Source organism: Lepidochelys olivacea (genome assembly GCF_965140295.1).
Source record: "Lepidochelys olivacea isolate rLepOli2 genome assembly, chromosome: 7".
Lineage (NCBI taxonomy): Eukaryota > Metazoa > Chordata > Testudines > Cheloniidae > Lepidochelys > Lepidochelys olivacea.
In genome coordinates, this window is record NC_140417.1 from 60150845 (window position 1) to 60172851 (window position 22007).

Consider the following 22007-nt stretch of genomic DNA (forward strand, 5'->3'; position numbering starts at 1 on the left):
CTTGGCTGGAGATAGGATTTCGCCTAGTGCCTCCCTGGGTCTGATCCTACAAGCCCAACTCTGCCAACGCTCCTATCGCTACAAACAGGATTTCCACGCACAGCCGGCTTGTGGAATGAGACTCACTGACTTTGGGGATTTGTTGGACATGTCAAACGTGCCACACAGCATGGAGCTGGACCAGGCCTACTGCATTCTCAATGAATTCACCTGCAGAAGGCTCATCTTGACTCTGCAGCGCGCCTGGTCCAGGTGTATCCACCCGGAAGCTCACATCCCGCCCATACATACAGCAGCAGGAGGTAATAGCTAGGAGTTTCAAAGGGGCCCAAGGGAGTTGTGTGCCTAACTCCCTCAAGGCCCTTTAAAAATCCCCACCTACATTGTAAGATGAATCTCTCCCGGTCCAGTCCACATAGTGGCACTGCCAGGAGATATTGGGCATGTGGAGACATTGATTTTGATGCCTTAACTGACTCCATTGAGCAGTGAATGTCCAGAGAGCAGTGAATGTTGTCCTGGCCGTCAGCCCTCCCATGCGCTAATAGCATGTTGGGTATCTGGCACCCAAACACTAGTCAGCATGTTTCCCAGGCAGAGTATAATTTGCCTGTATATGTTTGTTGTTCTTTTAAACATCCTGTGAACGAATAAAGGTAAAGGGACCTGGACTGAGAGAGGCCTAGCCCCAGATCTGAACTCCTCACACCTTAGAGAAGTGCAGATCCAGAAAGATAATGACTCTTTAAAATCTCTCAGCGTTCTGCTGGCTGCAGAGTCAGGCAGCCATCTCATGTTCAGTTCAGTCTTAGTCTGTGTGAGCTCAGGGAAACTTCATTTGAGACTTGGAAATTAACAGAACAAGAAAGAACCAATGTAAATGCCCTTCTGACTGTTTGTGCACGGGGGAAAAACATACCATTTACTAATTTGAAATGAGTGCAAATTTCATTTGGGTATAAATTTTATTAAGAAAATTATAAGTGCATACACATTTAACAAAGACATGATATTGATATAAAAAGTGTTTATTTTCAAAATACTATATGAAAAGGAATTATTTTAAAAAGCACAAATGTATATAATATTTCCATAAAGCTGCCTTTCAGAAAAACTTTTTCACATTATCTGGGAAGTGTTTTTTTTCCTCAGTAACAATACAAAATACAGTATTCACCACATTCTTACAACACTGACTTCTCAATGATCAGAGGTTGGAGGATGCATGCAGCCCTTCCATGGTGATGTATATGCCTTCTTCTCTGGGGGTCAGTGAAGATCTGGATTTGCAAACAAGGCTATTATGTGATTGGATGATGGTAAAGGTTAAGTTTATATTTTGGATATGAGCACTGTCAAACGCCTATATGCTGTAATTGACATAGTTTAGTAGTACAAGTTTTCAGAGAAGAGGGGATTGTCAAGATCCTAATAAAGGCAAAATAGCAACAAGAAATTATATAGGAACTGCATATTCAATGAAATGTGTACATTCAACTCGGAATACAGCCTCCATTGGAAAAGACCAACCACAGTCACCCTTGCTCAAACACCACACCGGTTAACAACTCATTGAAAAAAGAAAAGGAGGACTTGTGGCACCTTAGAGACTAACCAATTTATTAGAGCATAAGCTTTCGTGAGCTACAGCTCACTTCCTCAGATGCATATCGTGGAAACTGCAGCAGGCTTTATATATACACAGAGAATATGAAACAATACCTATTCCCACCCCACTGTCCTGCTGGTAATAGCTTATCTAAAGTGATTTCCAGCACTGGGCTATCACCAGCAGGAGAGTGAATTTGTGTGGGGGGGTGGAGGGTGAGAAAACCTGGATTTGTGCTGGAAATCACTTTAGATAAGCTATTACCAGCAGGACAGTGGGGTGGGAATAGGTATTGTTTCATATTCTCTGTGTATATATAAAGCCTGCTGCAGTTTCCACGATATGCATCTGAGGAAGTGAGCTGTAGCTCACGAAAGCTTATGCTCTAATAAATTGGTTAGTCTCTAAGGTGCCACAAGTCCTCCTTTTCTTTTTGCGAATACAGACTAACACGGCTGCTACTCTGAAACTCATTGAAAATTCACCCTTCACACTTTCTCAAGCAGGACTCAAATAAGACATCAACATCTAAAGCTACTACAGTTGTAAAGCTCATATAAACATGAGTATTGGCACAGTGATAAATACTATGTTTTCTTTCCTTTCTGGTTTTGAAACCTGGGATTCTATATCTGTCACTTAGAAAACAGCCACTCGTGAACATTTCACATTTGTGGAAAATGCTCTTTTGGCACCATTTCAGTGTTATTTTGTTTCCCTTCCTCTACACATTCACGTGTGGCCAGCCATGGCATTACTCCTGTATGCCCCTGCTTTCTTCCCCTGAATTTGTCTTTGGTCGACAGCCAAATGTAGAAAGCAAAACTTACCACGGATCCATCTCCGTGGAACCAGATTTATGAAACCGATGCCCCGCAACTTGCTAACATTGTAGAGGGACACAGGAATCATAAAATCATAGAATCGTAGGCCTGGAAAGGACCTCGAGAGGTCATCTAGTCCAGTCCCCTGCACTCATGGCAGGGCTAAGGATTATCTAGAAGTGGAGCACACTTCAAGTAGTAGTGCAAGAAGCTTTCAATTGTACAGGGATTGATTGCTCTAGTGTAAATTGCCTGTCTGTCCTTTCTGTTTTCTGATTAACACTTCTGATGCAAATACCACAGGGCAAACAACAGAACCCTCAGAGACCCCAGCCAGCCACTTGCTCATAGCCCATAAAATAGGTCATTAATGTTCCTTTCTCCCACAAAGCATCTACTTCCCTATGTGACTGGGACAGCCCTCCAAGTGACAAATGCCCTTCCGTGCTGCTGCACCAGCCTTGCTGGCTGTTTTTGTCTTTGGCAGAGGGAAATTGCACCGGTGCCATGCACGGCTTACAGTGGTTAGTCCTGTCTACACTAAGGTTTGCACCAGTTATGATGGCTGAAGGCAGAGAGACTGAGGGCTTGTCTACACCTACATTTTATAGCGCTCTAGCTTGCTGGCTCGGGGGGGGGGAGGTGAAAAATCAGCAAGCCTGAGCACTTTAAGGTGCTAGTGTGGACAGGCTCCCAGTGCTGGGAGCTAGTCCCCTGGTGGAGGTGGAGTCCCAGGAGCGCTGGGCGAGCTCCCTCCCAGCGCTCGCACGCCACCACACTCGCACTTCAAAGCGCTGCCGCGGGAGCATTCCTGCAGCAGTGCTCTGCAGTTTCCAGTGCAGACATACCCTGCCTGGGGGAGGGCCAAATGCAGTGCTCTGAGCACTGACCCACTGAAGCTGGCTCTGTCAGTCCTCACGCTGGGGGCTGGTTAAAAGGGTTCCTCATGGAAGGCAGAACACGGTTTCAGGTTTTAAAGGGCCACTGTTGGGCTAAATGCACCCCTGAGTCAGAGAGTGAGATTTCCGTCTAAACTGGCTTCAATGGGAGCAGGATCTGAGCTGGTGCCCAGTTCAGACAGCGTGCGTGAGGAGTCTCTGTCCAGCAGGTAGGGGAGACAGGTTATAATTCTGTGTTAGAACAGAAATTCTTAGGCACTTTCTCCAGGGCTTCTTTAAAAACCTGAGGGTAACTCCTGACTCTGATGCAGGTGTATACTCTCCAGCCAAGTCACTGGCAACTGCAGGCGCCCATATCAGGAGGGAGTCTGGCCCCTAGGTGATAAAACACACAATATGGAAGATGCACTAGTCTATGGGTTTCTTGGTCAGGTAAGCTCTTTTTGCCTTTACACAGATGACAGAGGGTCTGATCTCGCTCCGATTGAAATCAGCTGTAAAACTGCCACTGATGTGAGTGGTGCTCGATCCCTACTCCCCAAATGCCTACAAAAAAGGGTGCACAAGACTTAAAAGCACGAACCTAGTAGGGTAGGAAAAAAAATCACCTGCACTGTTTTCCGGCAGAGCTGCTGATGGGGCCACACGGTGCCCACAGAAGCACATCCTGCGCTAGCATGATCCTTTTGTAGGGAGAATACTTAGTTTGCCACCGTGACCAAAGTGGAAAATAAGACATCCCTGGGATAGACAGAATGGTCCTTTGGCATGTAAGTTACTTGCAACAGAAGAGAGTGCTTACTATAACAGCCCTTGCATACCCAGAATACAAGCTCCACATAAAGGAGGAGATTCCTTCTGAAGAAACCCACCCAATACACAATGTTGGGCATCACACAGATATTTTGCTGCTCGCGGTTCGGACAAGACACGTTTTCCCCATTTCTCAGTGCACAGCGTAACAAAGAGATTGCCCCGTCGCTGAGATACCTTTCCTCTCCATTTCATATTTTATACATCTTTATAAGTGGTTACAGAGCTGGGAATCAAGAGGGAGAAATAACAGGCCTGTGGGGTTGCCGGAGGGTGGCATGTCTCTCCTGGGTGATACCTTGTTGCAAATGGAGCTCTGGACACTAGATCGTTTCACCAGCAGACAGAGGCATCTCCGCCTGGGAACTGGGAACGTTTGCCTGCACTCGCAAAATCACGCTCTACGGTGCTGACTCGGGCCAGCACGAGTGTTACTCTCCAACCCTGTGTTCTGTCTCAAGTAGGGCTGCAGACAAGGAATGGGAAAATGCATTGCTTTTTATGCTGAGTCATTGGGAGCATAGGAACATAGGAATTACACGATCGAATTGCACCTCACAGCTCATGTCCTGCTAGGTAAAAACTCTTGGATGCTGGCATGAACTTAACAGCGATTGCTAAATAATACAGGCAAGGAAAACGATATTATAATGTAGGGTTAGTCTAAATTCATCACTGCCACCAGCGCTAGATGATAAACCAAACTACGGAAAGATTGTTTTTTAAAAAAACAAACACATTACTCCATAAAATCGTATTGTGAAAGCAAGCCAATTTGTGAAAAAAAAGAAAAAAAAAAGCCTTTGGAAATGCATGAAGCCTTGCCTTTGTGCTGCATGATAACAGTGAAATGCATTCATTCCCTAATACTGGTTATCTGCTCTCTGGGTCCTACAGTAAGAAATCCTGTAGACGGCTTACAATGCTTGCCTCTTACATCTTGAACCTCCTGTTGATGAAGAACAAAGTGAAATACTATTAAGGTTTCTTTCAGTAGAAAAGAGCTTAGTTATCAGGACTAGTCATTTAGGGGTTGCCACTACATTGTGCATCAAGACAAAAGCAAAGGCAGTTCGGCTGCATGGTGCCTGAAGGAGGAGCTCTTGGGGCCCTGAAGGCCTGAGCCCAGCATCAGTGGTTATTTTTGCAGGTAGTGCTGATCATAGTTAGTAAGGTGTCCAGCGCTAAGCAGGAGAAAGGCTGGCTAGGAGGTTCATTCTGGGCCTTGAAGCCAGAGCAAGGAACGCTGCTGCGCACAGAGATGCAGCAAAAAAGAATGGGGGAAGTGGGGATAGTATGGGGCTAAAACATGATCAGAACTGGCCCGGGGAGCCAAATGGCACTCGGACAGCTCTGCACAGGGGGATGGTGCAGAGAGCAAGGAGCAAAGGCAGTACAGCCAAGTCCCGCTGCTCTTGTGCTGCATGGACATACACTACCATTCCCTCGTCTCTGAGCCACTGAGCGGAATCTAGCTCTGAAAGGGGACAGGCCAAGCCCTCCTCTGTTCAGCTCCCCTTGGATGTCAGAGTGGGGTGGCAGGCAAGTGTCTGCCTTCCCCTGAAGTTAGCTGGGAGTGACCATTTGTTTGGGGTCATTTGCTCAAGCAAAGATGGTCCGTTACAACCTGGTCCCTCAGATCCCAGGAGCTCACTGTGCTCTTTCTTTGGTGCGTCTGAGGAGGATCAGCTTGGCAAATGGCTGCAGGTTAATATCAGGCTATTAAAAAAGCTTCAGACCCAACCCCACCCCAGTCGGCTGTGCAGAAGCACATTCTGTCCCTTCCTGTTACCTATCTGAGCAGCTCAGCCTGTGGCCCAGCAGTGTGTGATGAGTGGGTGATGAGACCCAGTGACAAGAGCTGCTCTCAGCTCGCCGCGATCATTAGCCTCAGACACTCATTTGAACCATGACACTTACTAAACCCGTTAAGCAATTTTCTTCTCTCAGAAAGACACAGAAGATCTTAATTCCCACACCCTGCTCTCCCTAGTGCCAGAGACCTCAGGTCTGTGCATGCAGGGAAAGGCTCCAGCAGCTCAGAGGCAGCGGGCTATGACGCTGCTAAAACCAGCAGGGCTTGTAGAGAGCTGTAGAGAGCTGTGCGGGGTATGGACCCGCGTACGTTCCCACCCCCTGCAGCGTGTCGGTACGCTACTCACCGAAGCTGGGCCTCCCCTCTACGCTGCTACTTAAACCCGGGCTAGGGAGCTACGCAAGTGCATACACTACGCACCGCTGAAAGCGGCAGACAGCGGAGATGTAGCATGCGTCTCCCAACACGCCTAGGAGGCTGAGAAGCATCATTACCCCCATATTACCCCTGGGGAAACTGAGGCACAGGGCGTTCAGGCATCTAACTTCCCAGTCACAGCGCCGGGTGAAGTCAATGAGCTGTGGGCACTCAACACGGCTGAGGACCAGGCCGTCAGTGACTTGCCCCTGGCCACACAGAAAAGCTGCAGCAAAGGCCCAGCATGTGACCCTAATACTTTGTCGAGCCACAGGAGATAGGGGCCGTGGTTTATTATCCTTAGTCATTATTTACAAAGGAGGAAGAGCTGCCACAAATTGATTGACAAGTGCGAGAACTAAGATTGCAGCCGGCCACAGGAGAGTCGGAAGTTTCCCTATTTCCCCAAGAAGACTCAAGAGGAATCTTTTTCTATGTTACTTTCCTCTCTCTTCCAGACCCATCAGCTTTCTTGTGTGTGCCGGAGCTGCCAGCTGAGCTTAGCGAGCTCCGACATCTGAGGCTTGAGGAAGGGCTGGAGTCTGGGCTACACTAATGCTAGTTGGATGGGCAAGGTGCATACTCTGACCGCTCTTTCTTCCTGGATCTACTAACTCCTACAGGGCCCCATTTTTCAAATCTTTACTTGAGTGAGGAAGGAGAATTACCAGGGTTGGGCCTGTAAATTATTACGGGAAGGGAATTATGGGTTGTTAGCAGTTTCAAGAAAGATCTAACTTGCCCGATCAAAATGGATGTGAGATTATTAATGTCGACTAGCATGATTATGCAATGGTCTTTAAAGCCAGATAGAAGATCTGGGCTCCCAATTCCCAGTGAGGTTAATTAGGGCTGTCGATTAATCGCAATTAACTCACGCAATTAACTCAAAAAAATTAATCATAATTAAAAAAATGAATCGCAATTAATCAGTTTTAATCGCACTGTTAAACAATAGAATACCAATTGAAATGTATTAAATATTTTGGATGTTTTTGTACATTTTCAGATATATTGAATTCTGTGTTGTAATTGAAATCAAAGTGTATATTATTTTTTATTACAAATATTTGCACTGTAAAAATGATAAACAAAAGAAATACTATTTTTCAATTCACTTCATACAAGTACTGTAGAGCAATCGCTTTGTCCTGAAAGTGCAACTTACAAATGTAGATTTTTAGTTACATAACTGCACTGAAAAACAAAACAATGTAAAACGTCACAGCCTGCAAGTCCACTCAATCCTACTTCTTGTTCCGCCAATCGCTAAAACAAACAGGTTTGTTTACATTTACAGGAAATAATGCTGCCCGCTTCATATTTACAATATCACCAGAAAGTGAGAACAGGCATTTGCATGGCATTTATGTAGCCAGCATTGCAAGGTGTTTACATGCCAGATATGCTAAACATTCGTATGCCCCTTCATGCTTTGGCCACCATTCCAGAAGACATGCTTCCATGCTGATGACGCTTGTTAAAAAAATAATGCCCTAATTAAATTTGTGACTGAACTCCTTGGGGGAGAACTGTATGTCTCCTACTCTGTGTTTTAACCACATTCTGCCATATATTTCATGTTATAGCTGTCTCAGATGGTGACCCAGCACATGTTGTTCATTTTAAAAATATTTTCACTGCAGATTTGATAAAACGTAAAGAAGGTACCAATGTGAGATTTCTAAAGATAGCGACAGCACTCAACCCAAGGTTTAAGAATCAGAAGTGCCTTCCAAAATCTGAGAGGGATGAGATGTGGAGCATACTTTCAGAAGTCTTAAAAGAGCAACACTCTGATGCGGAAACTACAGAAACTAAACCACCCAAAAAAGAAAATCAACCTTCTGTTGGTGGCATCTGACTCAGATAATGAAAATGAATATGCTTCGGTCCACACTGCTTTGGATTGTTATCGAGCAGAACCCGTCATCAGCATGGACATATGTCCCCTGGAATGGTGGTTGAAGCATGAAGGGATATATGAATCTTTAGCGCATCTGGCACGTAAATATCTTGTGACCCCGGCTACAACAGTGCAATGACAATGCCTGTTCTCACTTTTAGGTGACATTGTAGACAAGAAGAGGGCAGCATTATTTCCTGCAAATGTAAACAAGCTTGTTTGTCTGAGCGATTGGGTGAACAAGAAGTAGGACTGAGTGGACTTGCAGGCTCTAAAATTCTACATTGTTTTATTTTTGAATGCAGGGTTTTTTTTACATAATTCTACATTTGCAAGTTCAGCTTTCATGATAAAGAGATTGCACCACAGTATTTGTAGAGGTGAAATGAAAAATATTATTTCTTTTAGTTTTTTACAGTGTAAATACTTGTAATCAAAAATAAATATAAAGTGAGCACTGTACACTTTGTATTCTGTGTTGTAATTGAAATCAAGATATTTGAAAATGTAGAAAACATCCACAAATATTTAAATAAATGGTATTCTATTATTGTTTAACAGGGCGATTAATCGTGATTAATTTTTTTAATTGCTAGACAGCCCTAATGTTAATATAGTCTACTGAAGTCACATAATTGTGTATATTACATGAAGGTGTGATGAATATCAAGCAGAATAAAGGGTAAGCAGAATTAGTGAGCAAAATGCTTTTCTACTGAAAACCATCCTTGATATTTCACGATCAAATCAAACCCATTAATTTTTCAAATCAAGTATTAGACTACTGTATTCTGAACACCTTCTGTCCCCCATAGCTGCAGAATCATAGCGCAGAAGAGATCTAAGCATTTAAGCACCAGCAAAGAGTAAGTCTGACAAGTAAGTAAACTAAGTAACCTTGAAGCAATTTGCAACAAACCCTTCTATAAAATGTATTAATTTTTTTCCAGAAAAATAAATTCCCACATACAGTTGGGGGGTTGTATCATGAAACAATTAGCCATTTTTATTGCTTGTGCATAGAGGGTAATGTCACATTTGATACAATTTCAATACAAGTGAAAAAATATAATATATGGATGATTGAAATTGATAAGCTACATTAACATTTATAGATCTATAATTATTTATTTTACAAGCTGTTAGTAGTTTATAGGGATATCAGTTTTTGAACTACCAACATTGGTATGGTTCCAATTCAAATATATGACTTGTTTAATGAACTATAAATATATTCTGAAATACATGTAATTGAAAAAGTCAAAGCTGTGCACTAAAATATATCAAAAATATGCCCCATGGAAGTATTACAGAGAGAGACCAGATCATCTATGGATGATCTTGGAGCATGGAAATTTCATGGGTGCCAGCGTTTCTGGTTGGAACATGAAGATCGTGCCACAATTGTAGGCTTAGTGGACACAAACATATGCTTTAACTGAACCAAATTGTCATCTGTTACCCTGGTGTAAATCTGGAGTAATTCTACTGAATTCAATAGAGCAGCTTCAGGATTGCAGTAGGGTAAGTAAGATCAGAATCTGACCTGAGACCAGAATTAGGCCCTTTGTTCTCAGTGGAGCAGGCCCAGGTCTCCACTGATGTGAGAGCAAAAGGTGACCCAGGGCCTTACTCTGCAGGTTCAGCAAGGTACTTAAGCTCTTGTCTGACTTTAAAGGGGGCTACTCATGTGTTCCAAATTAGACAGATGCTTGAGTACCGTGCTGAACTTGGCCCTTGTGCAGCACAACGCCGCTTGACAGCAGGAGGAGCTACCTGTATGTGAAAGGCCACATTCTGCTCTTGACATCGCCTGGGCCAAACTCCAGTGCCGCTCTAGTGCAGACAAGCTCTGTCCGCATGGACTGAAGTCGGCCGGGGCAAAGGAAGGCTCAGAGCAGGGCAGGGCTGGAATCGCTAGTGATTTGCGTAGTGGTTTCCATGCGCCCCACTCTCTGTAGCCTCACCCCAGTCCCAAAGGGGTTCAACTGCCTCTGGGGGAGGGTGTCCCCATTCCTGGCTACTGTGAAGCCCCCCTGCCAGGAAGAATTCTTATCCCTGGCTCCTGAAAGTGCTTCAGAAAAGCAGAGGATGGAGTCTCTGCAATGCACCAACCTACCCCACCTCCTATTCCCCTCTAATGCCCCTGACCCCTCCCTCCTTGAGGTGTCTCTTCCCCTCTGCAAATGTCTGGATTCCAGCCCTGCCTCACACGGGGGGAAAAGCAGCAGCAGAGGTAGGATTCAGCATGGTTGAATGAGGTGCAGAAAGGGGTGAGGGGTTCTGCGTGCACAGGGGGCCTCACTGCTCCGAAGGCCACTGCTGGCTGGTCCCTTGGCCAAGCCCTTCCCAAGGAGGGAGCTCCCTCCCCTCTTCCCTTGATTCATTTCCCATCTGAGGCAGGCTGCAAAGACCTGTTTGCACAGAAATGACTGACGGTCTCTGTTCTGCGCTCACTCACAACAGCAGCCAATTGACCTGGCTTCTAATGAGGCAGGCTGACTGGTGTGGGACCCTCAGCAGGAGAGCCACATTGCAGTGCCATGAGGAAAAACAGGCCTGCTAATTCGCCAGGTGTGGCTGAATACCATCTGGCAGGAATGGAGGTTTGTTCTTAGCAATGGATGTTGCCTTGGCAAATTTTAATGGCAAAAGCATGGTTTCTGCCTGCCAATCCCCACTAGCCGTCAGCTGCCGGTGCACACAGACTCCCAGCAGAAAGAGGAGAAGGGGCTCCAGAGATACTTTACTAATAAAGATTTGGAGACAATTGTAGATTGGGTGGGGGAGGGGAATAAAGGAAGCATTTCCTTGGGAGAACTGCTCTTTTACAAAGAGGGAAGCCCATTTCTGACTTGCTAGGATACCTCTTACCCCAAATACTGACAAATCTCTTAATATAAAGTGTAGAAAATACTGTAAGCCACTGTTTTAATATACACTGGGTAAACTCAGACCCCATCTTCATAGCAATGCCTGATTTCACTGAGTACTTGGTCCATATGATTAAAGCCAGCCCTGAACGTCCTACCCTTTAAGCTCTCAGGGTGTGTTATCTGTAAGTCCGTATGTTTCTTGCCTTACTTGTTTAAAGCTTTCTCCAGATATTCCTGAATCCACTTTAACTTCGGATCAATGCACACTTGCTTACTGTTGTTCTTCAGCCTTGCTCTGTCAAAAGAAAGAGAAGAGTTGTGGTGTGAGGACAAGGGATAACATGGCACAGAAGGCCTCCTGGGCCAAAGTGTGCCCTCCGTCCTACCTGTACATTTCTAGTGAAGACAATGGAACTGCACAAGCTTACACCAGGGGTCAAATTCTGCTCTCAGCTTCACAAGGTTGTGTCTGGGGTAACCCCACTGACTTCATGGGAAATGCTCTGGATTTACACCAGTTTTAAGGGCTAGCAGAATTCAGCCCCTCGTTTGAATCTCATCTGTTGGCAGCTGTTGGGTTGCATGGGCATGAATGAGGAAAGAAATTGATTCTCCAGATTTTATTATTAGGATCCGCGTTGCTGTCAGCGCAGGGCATGTGGGAGCTGCATTTCATTTGGAAAGAACTGATGAGCAAATGGAGTCTCTGCAATGGATGAATTAACAAACACCTCTGAATATTGTCCGATGCTCAGCCTGACTCTGAACTTTCATCCAGTTTTAGAACAGAAACCAAACTGGACTTTCAGGAGGATCCAAAAGGTTCTTCTGTTCATTTTTTTTTTTTTTTTTTTAATTCTCACATGGGTTTGAACTTCTGGACTCCAGGCAGGAAAAGAATTGGAAATGCCAAGTTGCCAGCGAGGAGCATTCTCTCGTGTGTTTTCCAATCAGCACCGGAAATGGAAGTTCCAGAAATCTCTTGAGAAAGCCTGTTCTCATGCAATTTCCAGCCCAGATTTGCAGACTCCAGAGGTTTAGACTACATACGTTACAGATAAAGATCCAATCTTCTGGATGCTTATCTGAACCAAACTCCATCTCCCAGCCTCTGGAAATTCATCTGTCACTGGCTTCTGGGTTCAATGGGATGTGTCAGGTAGAAACAAGATATATAGCACTTTATCCAAAGCATTAAAAGCTCTGTAAAGTCAGGCATTGGTCCTACAAGGTGCTGAGTACCTGTTCTGAGTGCTGAGGTCCCTCACCTCCAGCTGAGCACAATGGGAGTTGAGGACACCTGGCATCTGCAGGAGTTGCTCAGCATCTTGCAGGATCAGGCCCATCAATGCCACACTAACCGCACTGGCAATATGTTGTGGAGGCATTAACACCTATTACCGTGCATTGATGTAGACAGGCCAAATTCTCTTCTTCATTAAGGACTCAATCCTGCCAGGTACTGAGCACCTTGACCTTGATTCAACAAAGCACTTAAGCACATTCTTGACTTTAAGCATCTGAGTCTCATTGACTTGGGCCAGACGCCCTAGCTGCTTAAATAAAGCACACACTTAAGAACTATCTTGGATTGAAGTCAAAGTGCTACACACCTGCAAGACTGAGCCCTTAATGTTTAATAAAAAGTAAGCCAACGAAAGAAGCCGGGGGATCTAACATGCTGCTAGTGCTGAAGTCCTGTGAATAGTCATGTACTGGGTGTACTGCTGCAGACCCAATCCTGCAGTCCTTCCGCCAACAGGGTTTCCATTGGGCCTGGTTCTGATCTCACTTATGCCGGTGTAAATTAGGAGTCTTTCCACCAAATTCAGTGAAGTTATAGCAATGCAAAATGTGAGCAGAGTCAGACTCATTGTCTTCACATGGGAACTTCAGAACTGGCCTTAGACAGGAGAGTAACAAACTGAAAGCACAACCAACCACTCTCCATGCACAGAGTATTTAAAGATAAAGACCAGCTCCTATACAATTTGCTCAGGCAAAATTGCTCTTGACTTCAAAGGGAATTTGGCTTGGGTAAAAAATCACAGGATTACTCCATAAATCCATAATACGGGGTTCCAATCAGATGTTTCAGTCCTAAAAAATGATGGATTCCAAAGTAAATAGCTTTGATTACTTATTTAAATTACTCACATCCACCATCCAGAACACATCATGCCACATAATGACAGGTTTCAGAGTAGCAGCCGTGTTAGTCTGTATCCGCAAATAGAACAGGAGGACTTGTGGCCCCTTAGAGACTAACCAATTTATTTGAGCGTAAGCTTTCGTGGGCTACAGCTCACTTCATCGGATGCATAGAATGGAACATCTAGTAAGAAGATATATATATATATATACATACAGAGAAGGTGGAAGTTGCAACTTGCATCCGATGAAGTGGGCTGTAGCCCATGAAAGCTTATGCTTTAATAAATTTGTTAGTCTCTAAGGTGCCACAAGTACTCCTGCTCTTCTTATCACGGCACATAGCAACTGAATTCAGTGTTTGGATAAAATCTGCTTAAAATGGGATTTTTAGAAGTTAGCATTTATTTTGTTTTTTAATTTCTGTTGGGTCCAAGGGGCAGAATTCCCCAACCTTCTGGGGCATTTGAATTTAGGGTTCCATTTCAGGTATATCTCTTTATGTCAGATTTTAAACAACGGTTTGGGGGGGAGTTGGATCATCTGTTCTGTAGACACTAAAATACACTGCAAACAATAAACATATTCAGACCATGTTGGGGGAAAGAAAACAGGATTTTTCCATTTCAATACGTCATGGTCTTTGCCATCTCTAATTACTTCGCTCTCATGTTAATCAAGAGAAAAATGCATATCATGTCAAATCTCAAATTTCTGTCATTATGTTGAAACGACTTCAGATCATTCCAAATCCCCCCAAAGCCTTCCCAGTGGGTTTCTCTTGACTCTCACGATGTTTATTCGGCATTCCCAGAAGAGCACAAATCCATGTATTATAGCTGTTTAGATGCATGCCTCTCCATTCCATCAAGTAGCAATCAGAGCTGGCAAAACACACAACATATGATGTTTATGCCATTTTCAGGAAGAGCAAATTATTTCTCAGTTTGGACTGAATTGTCAATTGTCCTCCACCAAAATGAAAGGCAGGGTACATGCAGGAAACTATGTGGGTTGGATATTTTTTAAAATATATATATTTTTACTTGAAAATATATCTGACTAAATATGTAGATTTTTGAGAAATCGCATGAAACCTTACAGGTTTTTGGCATACAACAATGGAGAGTTTTTTACAGCTCTGATGGTGCAATTTAAAGGGCCATACGAAGCTCTAGCTGGATGGCAGAACTGATGACAGTAGCAGGAAGTGAACACAGAGGAGCGGACTGTTCAAAGAGGACCTGATAATCATGCCTCCCACAAGAACTGAGGGTACTCAACACTAGGCCCGCTGGGAAAATGATTTTTTTCCCCATGAAAATTTTCAACAAAAAAAAGTTTTTTTTAATGTTTATGTTTTTTTAATCTAAATTTGTCTTTGTTCTTTTTTGGATTTGACATTTTTGATGAAACCCCTCAAATTTCCATTGTTTTGGTTTTTTTGCCCCTGAAAACGGCCCCCCCCCCAAATAAAAATGGATTCTTTTTTTCTGAAAACAGTCAAAAAAGCCGTTTTCCACTGAGGAAATGTGCTGAGTGAAACTCTTCTACTTGCACTGCTCCGTACCTTGCAGAAGGCGCTGGGCCCCATGCAAATTCAAACCCAGGCTGGGGCAGTGCCTGGAGACTGCGGCACCTTTTACCGAGGTTGGCGAAATCCTTCAGCTCCCTTCCTCGCCCAGCTTACCATCTGAGGCCAAGTAAAGCCTGAAAAAGCACCCGGAGACTTACACAATCTGCAGCGAGCAATTCGGGGTGGTCAGGATTTTGAGGTGCTTGATGTTGGCTTTAGCCACGTTGCTCTCGTAGAACCTGCAGGGGCATCGGTAGGTCAGGCTGACGGGTTTCTCTGTAGGATGCAGAAATAGAGAGGACACACATTACTCCTTCCTCCTTGGCAGTGGTGCCAACCTGCAGCCCAATGGCACCTCTAGTTCCTCTCCTAGATAGGCATGAAGAAAACATATAGATGAAGAGAGCCATGGAACAGCTGTGGTCTTGGAGCCGTGTGTCAAAACCCTCTCTAGTTCCCATTGGGGCCTTCGAATCCTGCTGCTTGTGATTTTAGAAGACAAAGGAAGGGGTGAGAAACTGGACCCTAAGAAATGGAGAAGAGATTAGAATAAGGAGCCACTCAATTGTCCTGAGTTGCTGCTGGTAATTAGATGAGATAAAGGCTAGAAGAGTGAGGCACTTGTCTGCTCTGTTATTCTTTCCAAATGATTTTGACCTGAGGCCAGATTAGAAGGTAGGCAGCAGAAAGCCAGGAATTCCAAGGAGTCCAAATCAAAACAAGCGGCTCTGCCCAGGTGCAAGCTCCTGGCTGGGAACTGATCTGAGGCAGCACATGCCAGGGCCTTTGGGAGCTTTCCCAGGGTCCTGCTGTACGGCCTGGCCTGTACTCACACCGCCAAGTGCCTGCTGGCAGGGGGCTGCTCCCAGAGTAGGCGCTCCGCAGCGGGAAACAGGGCATCAACAGTGTGGATTCGGATCCTTCTGAACTTCCTGCACATGACACAATCACAGCCACTCAAGACACCTGGTTGTGAGTCATTCCATGCTCTACCTGGATTCCGTACTGCTAAAATCAATGGGTAGTTTGCCATCAACTTCAATGGAAGCAGGGCTATATCTAGCCCCTGAGCTTAAAATTCTGCAGGGGATGTGTATGCAGGACAGCCTGGCTCACTCTGGGGGCTGATCCTGACCTCTGTCCCCAGGCTGAGCCCCCACTGAGGTCTGGAGAGACTGCATTATCCATCCCCCAGCGTGTACACAGCTGAAATTGTGACTCCTTCCTGAAACGTCTGCACACTAGAACAGAGTCGGGGGCAGCATCTCTGGGGCCTGCAGGACTCGCCTTGGGACGTCCATAGGATTTCAAACCATTTCCCGTTGGACAGCTGTTCGGTTGCTGGTTGTGAGCTCTTTGAGGGAAGCTTGTTTATAAAGAGGGAGAGACCTGATCCATGAAATTTGGCCCAGGATCTGGGTTCAGGTCCAAATTCCCCAGCGTCTGAAGGAGTTTTGGATCCAGTGTTGCCTTCCACATCTCTGTTTGTTTTGCTACACAGCAGAGCTCAGTCCCCAAACAAAGCTGCCCTCAAAGGCTATGGAACAGAAAGGGGCTTTGAATCCCACGCAAGCTGCAAGTTCCTTAAACTGCTGTCTGGGAAGGTCAAAAAAGAGGCAACCAGTAAAACTGCACCTGCTCTGTAAACACTAGACACCGACTGATGTTTGTCTCCAGTTACCCTCAAACATACCCTGGGGCACAACATTGGGGGATGCCACCATTTCTTCAAGAAGGAAATTACAGGAAAATCCTTATTACAAGCAACCTTTATGAAAGATTGTGTGAGCCAGTAGCTGATCCCCACAGCAGAGCAATTGCAATTGCAGGGAAGAAATGCAGAGTAACTCCACTGACCTCAGCAGAATCCTCCAGTTTTACTCTGGTGTTCAGAATCTGGGCCGGTGCGTAACGACCATGGAGGCGGGTGTGTAAGGACTGTTGGTCAGAAGCCATAGCGTTTGTCCCATAGAGTGAATCAGGGTATTCTCCTGGGCTAGACGTGCATATCTACTGACTAGTGATTTTATAACCCAGGGAACATATATATCAAAGTGAGGCTGCACAAGCCTTAAACCCACGCTCTTTTTGCAAAGGCAGCATATCATTACAGTGGGCATCAGGTCAGCTTGCAGCATCAGCCCTAGGAAGCCAGGGAACCTCTGCTTGCAGCTGCCCTACGAGTGCTTCAGTCTAGGGAGGCAATGACTTCTCCAGAGCACCCGCTCCCCAGTTTAGATGCCTTTGCTGCCTCATCCCTCCCCAACAGGCTGCGAGCCTGGGCTGCTGCAATGTCTGCTGCATACAAAGCTTGGTGTTCTTTCAAAACTTCTTCACAGTAATTTCCAATAAAATGTTGATAAATTAAAAAAAGTATATTATTTGCATCATTCTGTCAATAAGTCAGATTTTTTTCTATAACGCTACTTCTTTTGTGTAAGTATAGTCCATCAGCATTACAGTGTGCTTAATTTGCTTCAACTGTTTTTAATAAAGTGCATGTGGCAAGTTCTCTAGTACGGTAAGCTTATGTTTGTGTTGCTAAGAGCAAGTCAGGCATAGGGGCACCGGTTTAATAATACTGCCTAGGGCCCCATAAATCCTAAGGACGGCCCTGTTCAGACGGACACACACTAGGGGTATGTCTCCACTGAGAAGAAGGCCGGTCTCTCCCAGGTGATCACTGAGGCGGGCAGCATTTTACCAGGATAGCTTAAGTGCTTCAGCAATCGCAGTAAAACACCAGCACCAGGCTCTGACCCACAGAGTGTCTCTCCACCTGGATCTGGAGGTGTAACTCCTCACCCTCACATCTGCTCTGGTCCAGCTAGCAGGCTAAAAGCAGGATGGAGGTGGAGCAGCACAAGACACGAAGCCCACAGTCAGGGTGCCACTCAGTTCTAAGCCCGCTAGTGTTGGTGTGGGTTTGTCCCACTGGGGCTGGAATTTACCCCTTCCAGATCCACCCCTTGTTATCTCCCCGTAAAATCCTGAGCGGAGGCAGGGCCCTCAGGTGGTCAGGTGAGTCCAGTGTGATACCCCTGGGGCTGGCCGCACCTGGCTTATCCCGCAGTAAAACAGAGCCTTCACTCCACTGTGTTTTTAAAGCAGGAAAGCCAAAGGCTTGTCTACATGGGACAGCTGGATCAGTTACACTGGTACAATCACACACATATAGTTAAACCCATCTAGCCCTCCATGTGAATACTTTTATTCCAGGTTAGGGTGGCTTTTCCCCCTTTGGCTTAAACCTCTTCCAAACAGGTACAAGATAACAGCCCAAAAAAGGCCTCTTATACTGGAATGAGTGTGTCCACACTGGGGTTACAGCGGTTTAAATTCCCACCTGAGTCTATCATCTCCCCATGTAGACAAGCCCTGACACCTTATGTATCCTCCCCTACAAACACACCTCTGTGTAGGGGAAGACACAGGAGAGAAGAGGGCCAACAGCACCCGCCGAGCCCACCATGTCTGCTTAGGCAATGGATGATGGGGAGTTTTGCCTGGGTAAGGACGCCAGGGGTTAACTCAAGGGGGCTATTTTACCAGGACACTGACACATCTACTGTAGCTGGCTTTCCACTGCAGATCAGAAACCAACCGAGAAAGCCACCTTGGCAGGCTGAGTGCAGAGGGGGCAATCACCCTTCACTCCCACTGCAAGGAGCAGCCCCTGAGACCCCTTTATCGCGCACTGCCCCCTCCTGCAGCACCACTCACAAGTGCTTCCCTGGGCTCCTGCCGGTCCCAGGGGCTTGGGACATCACACCTATGTAGAGGGTTGGGGGCGGGGGGGGGGGAGCTGTTGAATATTGCTGTATTCAGCAGTTTCACACCAGGATGAAATTGCTCCACTTTTAATAAAGTGGGATTGGGGAGGGGGGTCGGGTCTGCTCCTAGCTCAGTGTTTCCTTTATTTATTAATGCAATCCCTGACACAAACACCCCTTCCTCTCTAAATCCACAAACTGTGATTCACCCAGAGAACTCAGCTCCTGCAAGGAGCCTGCCTGGAGCTGCTGCCGGAGCAGCGAGGCCCCTGAAGGAAAGCAGCATCCCCTCCTCCCGAGGTGTGCCAGGGGCCGAGGGGCTGCAGGAGCCCACCGCAGCCAGGGCAGCTGGACTGCAGGCAGGGCTGTGCCGCTGGGAAGCCATGCCCGTAGGAACAGTGAGATGGGTTCAGATGGTCACCACCACTCCTTGCTCAGTTTACCCAGGCTGCAGTCAGTTACAGTCTGCCCAGGAGATACTGTCCAGATCGGGGGTGGCGGCAGGAGAGGTGAAATAGTGGGAGAGCTGGAATCTCTGCCTCCCAAAGCCTACACAGAGGGGAGCAGGCACAGGTAAGCGAGTCCAGGGGCTGCTAGGGCCCAATCCTGCACCCTTCAAGGCAGTCAGATTTTTGCCATTGGAGGCAACCGGATCGGGCCCCTTGTCAACATCTTGGGAGTGAAACTAACACAGCGAAATCTTCCGCCTCCCTTTGGGTTTTCTTTCTAGTTCCGCGGAGGAAACCGACGGGGTGAATTCCTGCAGGGAGACTTTGGGCAGGTATCGTGCAAGTTACAAAGAGCCGTTTGCTGGAACATATCCCAGCCTAGAGAAGGGACTTCATGGCCAAAGGAGGGAGAAACGCGCCTGTGATCAGCAATCCATCTAGCTACAGAGCGATCCCGCAGGGTAGCAAAGGCTAATGCACAGTGAGCAAAAACTCCCTTCACGCTCTGCCCTGGGGAGACGGGGGATTGATTTTATTCATCTACATTTGAGACCAGTTGGGGTTTACACTTTCCCCCTTCTTAAATACAATTTTGCACCTCCAAAATGTTGATCAGCCAGTCTCTAAACGCCCCTGACGCTCAGTTAAGAGAATCCGAATTTATCCCGGGTAGCGTGTTATCTTTATACATCGGATTCATTTGCACAGAGATACCTGCCACCATTGCCTTGAGTTTTTCTCTCTCATGTCAATACAAACATTCACGGACTTATTTCTGAAAAGTTTCAGAGTAGCAGCCCTGTTAGTCTGTATCTGCAAAAAGAAAAGGGGGACTTGTGGCACCTTAGAGACTAACCAATTTATTTGAGCATAAGCTTTGGTGAGCTACAGCTCACTTCATCAGATCTGATCGCTGGATGGACCCGCTCCCCACGAGCCAGGGGAGCGGTGCCCTTTTTTGCGGAGGGAGTCTCAAGGAGGCCGGTGTTTTGTTTGTTTCCCAAGGGCAGGCGCTATTTCTAGGAGGGCTTTTGTCATGGAAAAGGACCGATGAATTTAGCAGCAGCGATTAGTTGGCATTTGCAGCCTAAACGCATCTGGACCGGGTGCACCAGGATCAACATAGGTTCGCAGGTGCCGGGGTCTCACAGAATATCAGGGTTGGAAGGGACCTCAGGAGGTCATCTAGTCCAGCCCCCTGCTCAAAGCAGGACCAAGCCCCAATTTTTGCCCCATCCCTAAATGGCCCCCTCAAGGATTGAACTCCCAACCCTGGGTTTAGCAGGCCAATGCACAAACCACTGAGCTTTCCCCCGCATTAGCCCCTCAGGGCTCTCCGGAGCACCACAAGACACAGGTGTAAACCCCGCAATCAGCAGGCCCGCCGCTGCACACCCAGACCCAGGGACACTCCACACAGGGGGCCAGCCTCCCGCTGCTCGAGCACCCGGGCCGGTGCCCCCAAGATCCAACCCATGGCGGATCCGGGGGGCCGCCAGCTGCCCCGGCTGGAGCGGCCAAGCGCCCAGTCGTTTTCTTTTTCTCCCGCTGCTCTCCAAAGGAGGGAGGTCTGGTCTCTGCTCCAGGGGAAGGAGTCCCAGGGCCAAGTGGCCGCACGGGGCTGGCTGGGAGCAGACCCAGCGCTCCGCAGCTGCTACGAGTTAGCCTGGAGCTGCGCTCCGTTAGCTGGACGAGGAGGCGTCGCTGTTCTGCAAGTACAACCGGAGCTAGGGCGGCTCTCGCCTCGCACCCAGAACCCCCGCGGCGGCCTGCCCGCGCAGAGTGCCCCGGGGCACCCCCGTTCCCCCGAGCCCTGCCGCGGCGCACGGGAGGGGCTGGGGACTGGCCGGGCCCGCGAGCTTTGTACAGAACCGGACACCGCCGGGCAGTGAGCCTCGAGCAAATGCCCACGGGGAGGGGGGCGGACGCTAAGTCCCAGCCGTGGCGAGATCCGCCCGTGGGGGTCGCTCCCCAAACCTCGCGTGGCTGGTTCCTCCTTTCCAAAGGAAACCTTGGCTCAGCAGCCGTCCCTGGGGACCGGCCAGCTCCACAGGCACGCACCCCCGAGACGCCGGGGAGGCGAGCTGCACGCGGGCCGGGACTTCTGCAAAGTTTCCCTCCCGTGGGCTGACAGCGCCCCCCCGCCCGCCCCCCGGCCCCGATCCTAGCTCCAGCCCCACCATGCCTGGGCAGACGGCTGCAATGCACGGGAGGCAAAGGCCGCCGCGCCCCGGGGGGCTGGAGGGCAGGCAGCGTCCTTACCCTCCGAGGGGGAGAGAGAGAGCAGCAGACAAGTGACCAGCGCCAGGGCTTTCCCGTCCATGCTGGCGAGGGGGGCGAGCTGGGAGTGAAAGTCCGGAGGCTGCAGCTGCCGGCTGAGCTCTGCTGAAATGCCTGGTCCCCTCCCCTCTATAGAGGGGGGCGGCGATGCGGGGCGAGGGGGAGGGGAGTAGCCAGCGATGATTTATTGCCCGTGGCATGTTATTACATCCTTCCTCTGCTCCCACTGCTGGAACCCGACCAGACAGCGAGTCGCTCGTAGCCTGCGCCCAGCGAGGCCGGGCTCGGAGCGAGCTGCGGAGTCTGGGGACCCGAGCGGGTCTCCAGCTGCAGAATCGATGCCTTGCAGCCCCGGGATGGCTGCAGGAGAAGAGGGTGGGCAGGCTTGCGGGACAGGCCTTGTCCCCCTAATGCACTTGTCAGGCGAGGGGGGAGGGATTAGAGCCTCTCGCCCCCGAGCCTGCAAGGAGGGGTTGGCCTAACCCGGGTAAAGCAAGCAGGCAGAAATTAAGATTAAAGCGGCACCCACTAAACTGGGCGGCGGCCGCCCTGGGATGTGGATCGCTTCTGGGCATCCCAGTCACCTGATCCGGAACCCACTTCGCGCTAGGCCAGAGT

General features: G+C 47.7%; 1 protein-coding gene across 3 annotated transcripts; it reads right to left on the reverse strand.

The window, feature by feature from the left end:
* Positions 1-1017: 1017 nt before the first annotated feature.
* Positions 1018-21487, reverse strand: CXCL12 (C-X-C motif chemokine ligand 12). Of its 3 annotated transcripts, none has more exons than XM_084634487.1 (4): positions 21372-21487; positions 15046-15163; positions 11369-11455; positions 1018-1280 (listed from the first exon to the last, which is right to left on the reverse strand). In XM_084634487.1, exons 1-4 carry the CDS (start codon positions 21430-21432, stop codon positions 1208-1210), a joined length of 339 nt encoding a protein of 112 aa, XP_084490613.1. In that variant the 5' UTR covers positions 21433-21487; the 3' UTR covers positions 1018-1207. The 3 variants fall into 3 exon arrangements, with proteins under 3 accessions (XP_084490613.1, XP_084490614.1, XP_084490615.1); XM_084634488.1 differs by lacking the exon at positions 1018-1280 and adding an exon at positions 4626-5094; XM_084634489.1 differs by lacking the exon at positions 1018-1280 and having other exon boundaries at positions 9383-11455.
* Positions 21488-22007: the final 520 nt, after the last annotated feature.

Coding starts and splice junctions, on each gene's coding strand:
- CXCL12 (XM_084634487.1), bottom strand. CDS start 21,432: ATGGACGGGAAAGCCCTGGCGCTGGTCACTTGTCTGCTGCTCTCTCTC. Junction 15,164..21,371: donor CTCTCTCTCCCCCTCGGAGG/GTAAGGACGCTG, acceptor TGCATCCTACAG/AGAAACCCGTCAGCCTGACC. Junction 11,456..15,045: donor AATTGCTCGCTGCAGATTGT/GTAAGTCTCCGG, acceptor TTCTTTTGACAG/AGCAAGGCTGAAGAACAACA.